Source organism: Exophiala oligosperma (assembly GCF_000835515.1).
Source record: "Exophiala oligosperma strain CBS 72588 unplaced genomic scaffold supercont1.1, whole genome shotgun sequence".
Lineage (NCBI taxonomy): Eukaryota > Fungi > Ascomycota > Eurotiomycetes > Chaetothyriales > Herpotrichiellaceae > Exophiala > Exophiala oligosperma.
Window position 1 is genome coordinate 914,503 of NW_015622818.1, and position 11,949 is coordinate 926,451.

The window sequence follows — 11,949 nt, forward strand, 5'->3', positions numbered from 1 at the left end:
GTTGGAATCGGATGTGGTTAAGATCCGAGTGAAAGTGCGATTTGAGGTACAAGCACAGAATATGGTGTATACCGTATCTATCAACAGGAAGCAACTCACTCTAGATACCCACACAACACGATAGGTATCTACATAATTGATACAACCATCAATCTCTCACATTACTCTTCCCCACTACCATCTGCTTAGACAAGAGCTTCTACTGCATACCGCCGAGTGACGATTCTTTGGACATTCGTCATGTTTCCTGACAACACAGAAGCTGATACAACTTCTGTAGGGCACTTACATTCGCATGCATAATTCGTAGAGCGACAGGGAATTTGCAACGCCATTTATAGGGAGGAAAAACATCATCATTTTTTGGTTCTAACTGACTTGGCTAGCAAGGCTTTTTTCCTCCAACCCCAATGTCAACACCACCAACATCCCTTTCAGAGCACATCTAGGTAGTCTCATTCGTCCAGCTTCGTGTAGTTCGCGGGGAAGAGTCCCGAGTCTCCGTTGTACTCGCCATGCCACCAATCCTCATCAGGGAACGTCTGGAGACGATCTGTTAGCCAGCGAAAAACCTCACTCCAGCAGATGCCAAAACTTACCACATTGGTGATCACGGCATTCTCAGGGAATGACAGCTCGTTGTCTTCTCCTGCTTCATAATCATAAAGTGCTGTCGCAGTTGCACCATGTGAGGCAGCAGGCTGGGGCGCTGCTGGAGCTGCTGGAGCTGCTGCGGGTGTCGCTGCACTCGGTGGAGCAGCAGCGGCCGGCTCGTCTTCCTCCAGCATAGTTAAGTAGTTGCTTGGAACAAGCCCGGTCTACCAGAACACATTAGTGATACAGCATCCATGGATTGTAGTGCAAAGGAGCAACTTACTTGTCCCGCCTCGTTCTTTACTAGCCACCAATCAGGGTCAATTCGCTGAATGTCACTTACGAGTTCACCTGTAGAAGTTAGTGAATCGTCGTCATTGGATCCGAAACCTTGTAGGCTCACCTTCACGTAGGGAAACTTCGTTGTCTTCCGCGGCTTCGTAGTCGTATTCGGCTCTCGCCCGCTCACCGCCAGGGACCGCTGCAGGTGCAGCTTCAACCGCTTCCTGGCCCAGAGTTGCTGCGGCCTCTGCTTGCGCGGCAGCTCTGCCAAAGTCTGGCTCGCGCGCAGGCTCGTCATCCTCTGCAGCAGGTGTAGGGATGGCTCTGGCCATCGACGCGGCCGGCATGGCGGGTGGTGGAGATAGTTGTTCGTCGTGCACGTCGGCGACCTCGGCTGGGGCTGCCGACGCACTGACCGGCACTGCTACTCGAATAGGCGATGCTTCTCTCATGTCTGGAGTGGGAGGAGTAGGGCTTCGAGGCTGCGGAGGTGGAGTTGGCAGCGCAGGGGCGCTCTCCTCCTCTGGCTCGTTCTGTGGCATAGATAGACCTGGGATCGGGATACCACGGTTGGGCTTGTTGCTTGTGTCAGGTTCTGGTGCGGGGGGCGGCGCCCGGTCGAAAGAAGCTGGAGCGCCCATCGGAGGAGCACCACTGAACCGATCGCGAAGAGATCCAAAACCGCCACTGGGTGAAGTAGGGACTTCCTCCTCTTGTTCTCTGCTTACACTACCCCCGGTGACTTGTTGGCCGATGCTGCTGCGGCCCGTGTGTGTCGTCTGCACAGGCGCCCAGCTCTTGCCCGTGTAACTGCTCTTCCATCCTCCATCACCACTCTTTTGTGAGACAATTGGACTCTGCCCGGAATACCCAGACGGAGATAGAGGCGGCTCTCCAGACCCACTAAGCCCTCTTTCGCGCGCCTTCTTCTCAGCCCAAAGTTGCGCAGGTGTCTTGCCTCCTTGGTCAGCGAACGTTCTGCTGGCTGCTCCTACTGGCGCCGCCGGAGCAACTGGCTTAGCCTCGAAACCTCCTGGGACCGGCGCTTTTGTACCCGTAAATGTCGAACCTCCGCCAAACTTGTTGGCTACTTTTGGCTTGGGTAAAGACGTAAGGCGCTCTGGACCCTGAGAAAAGGCAGCTGACCGCTCGGCCAGCGAGCGTGGCCGTTCTGGTTCTTCAGCTGGGCCGGTAGAAGAAGCAGAAACCGGTGCAGGCCGTGAATAGTCAAGAGAGTCTTCTGGCTTTTGTGCCTTGGCCCGGATCGCAGCGATATCAACCTTACCAACCGGTTCATAAGATCCTTTCACAATAGTTGGTCGATCATCACGTAGCTGGCCAGACTCTTGAGCCTGGCGTCGAATAGCGGCGATATCGACCTTTCCTACCGGTTGATATGCACCTTTGACCACATCAGGTCTGTCATCTCCCTGGCTGCTACTAACTGTCGGTGGAGTCGGTTGAGATGTGAGCTCCCTCATATTGACCTTTGTAGGCTGGTAGGCTGGTTGGACTTTTTCCAATTGCGTACGAACTACCGGGGGTGCGTCAGCTCCCCAACCATCCTCATCGACATTGGTCTCCCGCTTTGGTGCCGTCCGTCCAAGGGGATTGTACCCTCCAGATACACCGCTGCTTTGCGTTGGAGTAAAGACAGGTTTTGAGGCAACAGAAGGCTTCGTGGACGCTGCAACTGGCGGAGGGGCAGAGCTGCTGGAGGAGTATTTGGAACCAGACGCATCGGCAACCTTCTGAATGATCCCTTCGGGCGTGAGGTCCCGGTCCGATCTTGCAGTTATTTGTACATGATAGCCGTGGAAGAGTTTCGCAGCGGTATTCATGTGGCTGGTGAAATATCCCTTCGTTCTTTCCGGTACTCCCTCTCCACACCAAGCAATCAAGGCACATTTGGGCAGACCGGTGTTCGAGTCCTTGACCTTGACAAAAGCAAACTGTATCCGTCCGTCCGAGAACTCGTCTACCAAATCAATGAGCTCTCCCTCGCCGGTACTTTGAACTTTAAGGACACTCTCCTTGTTCGCCGAATCTTGCTGAAATGCATTCGCCAAAGGAGCTGACACCGAGAAGATTGCCCATTGTCCATAAGTTGGGGAGCTCGCGGCCGCCCCAGAGGGAGCAGGAGCATTGACGACAGCTTGGTAGCTTTTAGAGATCGAAGGGCCATTGGTAGAAGTGTTGAGGGAGGCCATGGGGGGCTATAATAGGGACGAGGTCCGGGCGGAACCTGGATGCCTGGCGTTTACAATAGGATATGGGCGGGTTTGGAGTAGGTTATTGAGGGCGAGGAAGTGTAGAGGAAGGTGTTGAAAACGATGTTCTCCTGGTTCTCACACTTACAATGAACAACAGGACTGTGCGAGAGAATGCAGTAAACGAGGTCGCAAATTCAGCTTACTGGGCCTTTATTCAAGGAACCAGTTCAGCGCATTGGAGTCTCCGTAGCAGCGGCAGCAACATTGGAGATGGCGCAGTTGCGGTCTCCGTCATCACTGGCTTGGCAGGACAAGCGAGCTCCCGACGCCGCTTTTAAGACGACCTGATTGCGACTAGTCCCTCGTACTCGTACGCATTTTCGTCTCGCTGCTTTTCGACTTCACCCTCTCTTCTTTGGCACGCTTTAGATCTATTGGGACTTTCATACATAGGTGATTAATAACGATCAGAGAGACTCTAGTGATGGATCCCTATAAAGAGGTCTTGAATTTCAGACCTAAGCTTCGCTACTTCTCTTCTCTCATCGACTCGCTGTCTCTATATGAAAGACGCCCGCCCCCCTCGCAAAGATCTATTCAGAAAAGATTGTGTCTTCAGGGTGCCAATGCATCATCCTTCCGGCCGTAGATGCTTCCATCACTTCATTGTAGTCCTTCTGTGATAACGGCCTTGCAGACATTGCGGGCAATCCACGGGGGTGAATCCCCAACGTCAAGGCTATTTGCTCCCCGGATATCCCGCTCCATCCTTGTTCGTTCTTTTGACCATCTTGTCGACGAACGGGATGCTTCCCGCCAACATGGACCTCTGTCATGGTCCGTTACCCTTGTTCATAAGGTATGATTGTCTGAGTGTGGTTCTGTGGGACACACATCCTTCGCTGCAAATTGGCAGAGAGGCTTCAAGAGCGCGTTGTTTCTAAATGTGAACACGTCATGGCAGTCATTTCACCGATCCTAGACAACCCTCTGAGGGCTCTTGGTGTTCTTATCGCAGCATACCTCATCTACAGCGTGGGAAAGGTGAGCGAGCCATCCTGAGAGCCACGCCATGACCGAAGACGAACACAAGACTGACAGGCTGACAGTACACCTACCGGCTGTGGTTCCATCCACTTGCAGGCTATCCAGGACCTCTGCTTGCTCGCGTCTCTTCTTTCTGGGCTACATCACATGCTCGCAAGCTACGAAGAGCTCATGCCATCCGAGAAGCCCATGAACAGTACGGGACAGTGGTGCGAGTGGGTCCCAACGAGCTGTCATTCTCCTCGCCAGCAGCGCTGAAGGACATCTACGGACACGGCCAGGGGTTGCCCAAAGCCGATTTCTACAAGGCGGGCAAGTTTACGACGGAAGATAGCGTGTTCAGCGTCCGTGACAGAGGCCAGCACGCCGGTAGGAGATCGCTGATGGCAAAAACCTATTCGCAGGGAAGCATATGGGGCTATGCTCCTCTTATGTCGGAGAAGATAGTCCAGGCGCTAGACCAGCTCGCCATCAGGTCCCAAGGAGGAACACAAGCTGTCAATGTCTATCCGTGGTTTCACTTTCTGGCCTTGGACGTCGTGTGTGAGTCACGTTCTGCCATCCAGTATCAGACGGCAGCCATTGACATTCTATCAGTCCACTTCACATTGAACCACGAAAGCGGAACACTAAGGACAGGCGAAGAGCATCCCATCATCCGGGAGCTCGAAGCATTTCAAGCAGCATTCGCATGGGTGCGAAGACCGATCTTGTGACATCACAAAGGCTAACTTCGTCAAGACGGCATTGCTGCCACCAATACGGTCCATTGGACGATTTCTTCCCTGGGCAACCGTCCGAGAACCTTTCACTCTCTTGCACAATTGGATCGAGGTGGGCTATAATACAGTACAGCCGGCGATATATACTGCACAATGTTCTAACTATCAGCGTGTAGTTCTGTGTCGAAATCGTGCGACGAGAGCGCGGGAACGATAAGCGCGCTGCTGTGATGACCAGCCTGACCGAGAAGCCCGACACGTGGTTACGACGCAAATTGACCGATGTGGAAGTCGCGGAAGAACTTCTGGCCATCATGTTCGCCGGTAGTGGGACGTCAGCCAATACCATAGTCTTCCTGATTTGGTCCGTCGTGCGCGACAAGGACATTTACAACAAGCTCAAGGCAGAACTTCGAGGAGTGGCTCCCGACCCTAAAGATGTCCCAGATATCACGGCGGCGAACAAATTCCCATACACCAACGCAGTGATCATGGAGGCTTTGAGAAGGTTCCCAACAATTCCAGGCAGCCAGCCCCGGATCGCGATTGACGATGATCTTGTGGTGGACGGGCACAAGATCCCCAGAGGAGTAAGTATGAGGCGACAGATAGTCAAAGCAAACAACTGTTTGAATAGCTAACCAGTGGAACTCGGGGCAGACGGTTGTGGGAGTTCAAAACTACTCCATTCACCGAGATCCCGGCATATTCCCAGATCCAGAACGATTCATTCCGGACAGATGGCTAGGTAGTGACACTTCAAAACAGCGTGCTGCCTTCAACGGCTTTGGAACCGGTCCTCGAGCTTGTATCGGACGCAAGTAAGTATCGCCAAGCTTGGATCGTATGATATACAGTGGGAAGTGTCTCTGACGCTTGCTGTTGTTAGTCTTGCTATGATGGAACTTCAGCTCGTGGTGCCCTCGTTCTTTCGGCGTTTCGACGTCGAGATGGCACCCAGCACGACCGATGCCGACATGGTCATGACTGACGGGTTTAGTGGAGGCCCAGCTGGAAAGAGCTTGAACCTGTACTTGAAGGAGAGCAGGTAATAGTCATCATATCATGGATTGCGGAAAAACGCAAGCGCAGAGTTGGCGGAGAGGCGTTTTGTGCCTCGAATGGGAAAAAGTCATGCTCTTTGGGGGGGCGATTGGTATTACGCACACTCACCTCTGCATTACGCACAAGGCTACCTACCAGGTACACATATCACTGAAGAACCCCTTGAACCTGTCGTGTCATTTCTTGGTATCAATACCTAGCAACAGACTGTAATGGTAACCGACAAATACAAATCAGTCAAGAGACACTCTTAAGGACATTGAGAATGACGAGTATCGAGACACTAATAAGGACAGTAATAACGACCAAATTGTTAGTAACTTAGTCGTGTGCCTTTGATAAAGGTATCTCTATAGCGAATGACAATTGAGGGTAACTCCAACGATGAGTATACTGATCCATGACAATACCTTTTATTCGCAAACTTCTTTCGCCATGCCCAGCGTTCCCCCCAAAGGGGATGTACAGGGGAGGTCCATGGGAAATGGCACATTTTGCGCAGAAGACGGTAGGAACTTTCGCTTGCCAATCCTGCGATATTGTTCGGATCTCTACCGCTCTAGTAGATTCATCTCTAAACAGGAAAGACAGCGCGCGCTTACCCCGGTCCGAGCACTCGAGAGCGATTGTGGTGCTTCGTATCAGCATCTTTCCGAATATTCCCATCAGTCACTTGGTGAAAGGTGAAAAGCGACGACCGGGATGATCCCGACATCAGCAAAGATATCGACTCCCCGTGAGGCCAGCTGGTCTTTGTTGAGTTACGGGATCATCGAACAGGGGGAGGGGGTTTTGCACAGGCGGAAGCAAGTGTGAAGTCCTTGGGCCCATAAAAAGGAGCTCTACGAAGCCCCGTACCCCGGATAGCATTCTCACAATTCCAGTCCACATTTCGGTAACCTCTAAGGCTTTGCATAAATACCAGATTCTACCGAAAGCTCTTGGGCTGTGTACTTTGGTGTATTGAACACACTCTCTAGCCGCTCAATCACCCCCTGTCAGATTCAAGCCTCGCGACTATATGTCTGAATCTCCTCCTCCCTTCGAAGAGAAGGACCCCAATGCCGCCGCTGCTACCTTCGTCGAGCAGCTCCCAAGAGACTCGAACCCAGCGTTGAAGGTCTCCAAGGATGGCCTCCCCCTCGAGCCCCAGCCCGCCGACGATCCATTCGACCCCCTCAACTGGCCCCGGGTCCAGAAGCTCGCCATCCTCGCAGTGCTATGTATCTGGGCTTTCCAAGGACCTGCCCACATGATCACTATTGCCCCTGCATTCTTTGTGATTGCCGAAGACCTCAAATGCAGTATCAATGTAGTCACATACCTCGTCGGGTCGCCACTGCTGGCCTACGGAGTCAGTTCTCTCTTCTGGGTCGCTCTCGGCAACAAGTTCGGAGTGCGCAAATGTTTCGTCATATCCAGCCTCGTTGCCGGTCTGTTCTCGATCTGGGGCGCGAAGGCGGACTCGTTTGGCTCCCTCACGGCCGCGCGAACCCTGGCGTCCGCTTTCATGGCGTCTCCTGAGACGTTGGGCCCACAGGTCATCGCCGATGTCTTCTATCTGAACGATCGGGCCAAGTGCATGGCACTCTTCACCCTGTTCGAGTCTTCCGGTTTCGCAATCGGCAGCTTGATGGGGGCGTACACCACCGTGAACTTGGGCTGGCGCTGGATTGAATGGGTCCACGTTATTCTGTGCCTGATATGCTTTGTCTTGCTGCTGCTATTTTTTCCGGAGACACAGTACACCCGCGAGTCTAATGCTCAGCACCACCGCAAGCGACGCCTCATAGACAATTTGACATTTCCCAAGGTCAGTGGAGGTGGAAGAAGCAAAGTCAACAAGTGAGTCCCCATTCCTTCGTCCCCTTCGGCCTTGAAAGATCCCTGGTGCTGATCGTGTATGTGTTTGGTGTGCTCACAGCTTCTGGCACGCATTCATCTATCCCTTCCGCTATATCCCTCACCCAGCTGTGTTGGTCATGACGATCAATTTTTCGCTCCTGTTGATGGTAACCAACTATATGTTGACCTCCAACACATTCATTTTCGAGGGCGAGTATGGGTTCAGCATCAAAAAGACAGGCCTGACTGCCCTATCGCCTTTCCTGGCTACCTGTCTTGCCATTCCGTACTCTGGAGCCCTTAATGATTGGTATATCGCGCGAAATCGACATCACGCTGACTTCCAACCGGAATGGAGGTTGGTATTCTTCGCACTCAGTGCCGTCTTGTCACCGGTGGGCTGCATCATCGTGGGTGTCTGCGCGCAGAACCATGTTCAATTTGTATCGATTCTTGTCGGAGAAGGACTGAGTAGGGCTCCCCCTCTGCTCCTGCATATGAACGGATGGTACTAACACACAGTTTTCTTCTTCAGTCATGTTCTCTTTCCTTGTCGCCTGCAACCTCACACAGACCTATTTGGTAGACGTGTATATTGCACGTGCAGATGCAGCGTTAGTCATCCAGAACGGCTTCAAGAATTTCGCCGCCTTCGGTATCTCCTACGCCATCGTTCCGTGGAATACCAGTGCAGGCTATGCCATTCCTTTCGGCGTTCTCGCAGTTATTTGTTTTGTGGCTCACGTTCCCATCTTCATCTTTTGGTGGAAGGGACCTCGGATCAGAGCGTGGTCCGCCAAGATCTGGAAAGAAGCTCGTCCATCTCATCACGGCGACAGTTTCTAGAAATCAAGACCTGGTCGGGAAGTCGGAGAGGAAGAATATTTGACCTAGATAACGAAGAGGTCCAATGTCGAAGAAGGCTCGTGGTGCAATAAGAAAAGATCGATGCAATCAAAGATTTGGTGGACTTGAACAAGGATAGAATTGGTTTTTGCACTTGAACAAAGCACTTGAACAACCAGAACACATGTTTCTTTCGTTTACGTGGGGTCAGTATTAACATTCTCATCATTGGGGCTGAGCCTATTCAATCAGCCAACAGTCGAAGAATCAATGTCGATGTTGGGGTCAAAAGGGATGTTTGCCAGCCACTCCATTTCCGCAGTATCGAGGGCCAAGTTCCAGGTCAAGCCACCAGCGCCTGGAAATTGTAGGGTTGGGTCGAGGGAGAACCCAGAGTCGGCAAAAACATCGTTTGTGTTACCTCTCTGGACATCTGACTGCTGGTAAACACCATCATTCGCGGTAGCATCTAAATCCGGAGAGAATGTTTGTGCTATGAAATGTGTTAGTTTCGACACAGCTATGTATCCATCACGGAGGGGCCCGTACCTCGGTCTTTGGCCCGGAAGAACTTCTTGTCAATCAAATCAAGCACTTTGAAACATCTTCTCGCCGAGACGCTCTGGGACTCATATCTGTGAAGGCCTCGGAGGCATTTGTCCCAGCATTGTTGCCATTGGTCATCATCTCCCGCTGGCATGAGATGAGGACACAGCCGTTGCGCCACAAATATGGTGGCAGTAGTGTATAGGTCTGGGTTAAAATTTAGTGGAAGTCCCGAATATATCCGAAGATGGGGGTTGGTGCTTACAGAACACGTTATACCACCAAGCAGGCAGTGCGGCGTCTTTGGATATCAAGCTGTCATATACCAAAGAAGTAAGATCTTGAGCTGCTTGAATACAATGTTTGGATATTTTTTCCAATATGGCTTCATTCAGCACTGTTTGGAGTGCATCTGTGGAGCAGTAAGACCCAGTGGAAGCATCCGAATTCGAAACAAGGACCGCCAGTACAGGACGAGACAATAAGATTTTGATATGAAGGAAGCTGTGAGAGTTGCAGTTAGTAATAGTGGGACGATTCAAATGTTGTGGGATAAGCCCTACCGAGCTTGTAAGATTTTTGCCTGTCGGGTGAAAGTGTTGAGAAACGCAGGGGCTATTTCGGCAAGAATGGGAGAACTCTCTTGGGCGAGAGAGTTGGCGGATGCTGCTTTGTACGTCGAGAGTTGGAGGAATGATGGAAGATTGTCTCGCCATTTGGTCAATTCGGCATCGAGCTTCAATATATCGTGAAGATTCCCGGTCTTGACCTTGTCGATCAATGAGGAACCCTTGCCAACACCAGCGGTGTCGGGGCTTATACCAACGTCTGTTGTGCCATCAGAGTATACTGCATCGAGAACTTCACCCACGACCTGGCAGAGCTTCACAGCATGCGCGAAAAAAGCTATCGGTTTGGGTGAGGTGGATAGTCGCCTGCCCGGTGTAGCTGCAACATCCATCAAATCTTCTTCTTCAATGCCCTCTGGGAAAGTAGCATTGCGAACAGAAGCAGGAGATAGCATTAGCTGTCGGCCAAACATCATGGATGCAACTCTGTCAAAGGTCAGTGACGACTAACGACGGATAGCGTAGCAAGGCCTATATTGCAAGAAATGATGAGCAACGGACAACCCGGAGTTGCTTACCTGTCCTGTAGTATGCATCCCCCCCATAACCGTCTCCTGATCTCTTCATCAAGTTTGCTCATTCGTCCGTTAGGGTGATGATGACGCCGCGCTGGCTTATCAAGTCCGATCGATTGTGCAGTGCGAATGGCCAGGCCAACAATGTTCCAACACATACTGGACCTGTCGGTGCTCTGGAGATAGTGGCCCATAAGTAGGAGAGCTTGTACCAGGGTTACTTCTCCACACCCTAGACTGTCGAGATTGATGAAGTCTTTCGCACGTTGGAAAAAGACTTCACCAGTCTCACAACACTCACCAGGGTCAATCATTGGACTATACTGCGTCCCAAGAGCGAACGCCAGGTTGAGTATGCAGAAATATGTGAGCTCATTACAATAGTAGTCTTCAGTGATCTGGCGGCCTTCTGACACGTTCGTTGACCCGCACGCCTTTTCGTGCGGAGGGGACCACAATCTTTGATAGCGAACATTGAATGCAGACTTGAAAAGGTACGGGTAGATAGGATGAAAGTATTTCCAATAGCTGGAAAGCAATGCATCTGCAATCTCTCTTGTGGGTATAACGTAGTTTCGATGACCAAAAGGTATGGCCTTTGCATTTTTGAAACCTTGAGGGTTGGCTCACCAGGTCAGAACATTCTTTCTTCGTTGGAAGAGACTCTACCTTGTTCTCGAAAGCCCTTATTTCTCGCCGTGTTGATAACCTTTGAGGGGCTGTTAAGTTGAAGCACAGCTTGAATGGATTTCATGAATCCCAAGGTGCTCGAAGGGCCAAAATATGCCCTCTCCAGGGCGAAGCTGCCAGTCTTTTCGTGCACAGAGATGGACGCTATGGCACCCATCCCATCACCTTCGGCTTCAGATTCATCGGCCTCGTCCAAGTCGTGATCAAGCTCTGTCGCCTTAAAACAACCATGATCTTTTGTGGTTTGGGCGCCGTCAACAAAGGAGGAACCGGGTCGCGACGTGCCACTAACCTGCGCGGGAATGCGAACAGGATAGGTGGCAGGCTGCGTAGGCGTTGGTGAGCCGCTGATGGCGTCCAGTGAGACTGAAGATGTTTGGTTGTGGGCATTGGAAGGCCTCGAGTCGGAAGAGGACCCCACGACGATGGGAGGTGGTGGTTGCCACGTTGAGAGCGGCCTTACGGATTGTTCATGGGCAGACACATCGAATGCAATGCTCTGATCTTCGGTGCACGTGGATGTGAGTGAGGTGGTTGGAGGCGTCAGAAGCATGCTCTCGAGCTGGCGAACTCGGTTCTGCAGGGACATAACATACCTGCGATAATGTCAGCATCGCAAGATCACTCGTGCCATAGTGAGAGAACTGGCAACATACTCAGAGTCATGAAATTTGTCCGATTTGTCCGAATCCCACATGCAGTTTTGCTCGCCTTTGGTCTTGACAGAGCAGGCTCCACAGACAGGTCTCTTTCCATCACATTTCCTTTTTCGGTCTCGACATGCATTACAAGCGACCGCTGTCTTGCTTCGTTTTGGTCGAGCTTCCGCTGGCCGGTCGGCGTGACGCTTGTTCGAAGGAACAGTAACTTTGTCCAAGCTGGCCATTTCACTCCGCGCGAAGGCCTCACTCACGGGCTCGACAATTTAGGTGGTAAGTATAGCTGCGAGAGTGGG

At 51.8% G+C, this 11,949-nt stretch overlaps 2 protein-coding genes across 3 annotated transcripts; one reads left to right on the top strand and one right to left on the bottom strand.

The window, feature by feature from the left end:
• Nucleotides 1-340: 340 nt before the first annotated feature.
• PV06_00323 lies at nt 341-3,336 on the bottom strand. 2 transcript variants are annotated; one of them, XM_016400812.1, is made up of 4 exons: nt 998-3,336; nt 878-945; nt 600-818; nt 341-542 (listed from the first exon to the last, which is right to left on the bottom strand). In XM_016400812.1, the coding sequence occupies exons 1-4, from the start codon at nt 3,084-3,086 to the stop codon at nt 456-458; spliced, it is 2,463 nt and encodes an 820-aa protein (XP_016267865.1). In that variant the 5' UTR covers nt 3,087-3,336; the 3' UTR covers nt 341-455. The 2 variants fall into 2 exon arrangements, with proteins under 2 accessions (XP_016267865.1, XP_016267864.1); XM_016400811.1 differs by having other exon boundaries at nt 341-818.
• Nucleotides 3,337-4,046: 710 nt separating this feature from the next.
• On the top strand, nt 4,047-5,910 carry PV06_00324 (uncharacterized protein; the record flags this gene model as incomplete). Its single annotated transcript, XM_016400813.1, has 7 exons — nt 4,047-4,133; nt 4,199-4,679; nt 4,734-4,831; nt 4,878-4,970; nt 5,035-5,448; nt 5,519-5,679; nt 5,748-5,910. The coding sequence occupies 7 exons, from the start codon at nt 4,047-4,049 to the stop codon at nt 5,908-5,910; spliced, it is 1,497 nt and encodes a 498-aa protein (XP_016267866.1).
• Between the last annotated feature and the right edge of the window lie 6,039 nt (nt 5,911-11,949).

Excerpts from the sequence above, each read along its gene's own strand:
- PV06_00323 (XM_016400811.1), bottom strand. The coding sequence starts at position 3,086 with ATGGCCTCCCTCAACACTTCTACCAATGGCCCTTCGATCTCTAAAAGC. Across the intron at positions 946-997 it reads CGAAGTTTCCCTACGTGAAG|GTGAACTCGTAAGTGACATT; the intron begins GTGAGCCTACAA and ends TAACTTCTACAG. Across the intron at positions 819-877 it reads TAAAGAACGAGGCGGGACAA|ACCGGGCTTGTTCCAAGCAA; the intron begins GTAAGTTGCTCC and ends GTGTTCTGGTAG.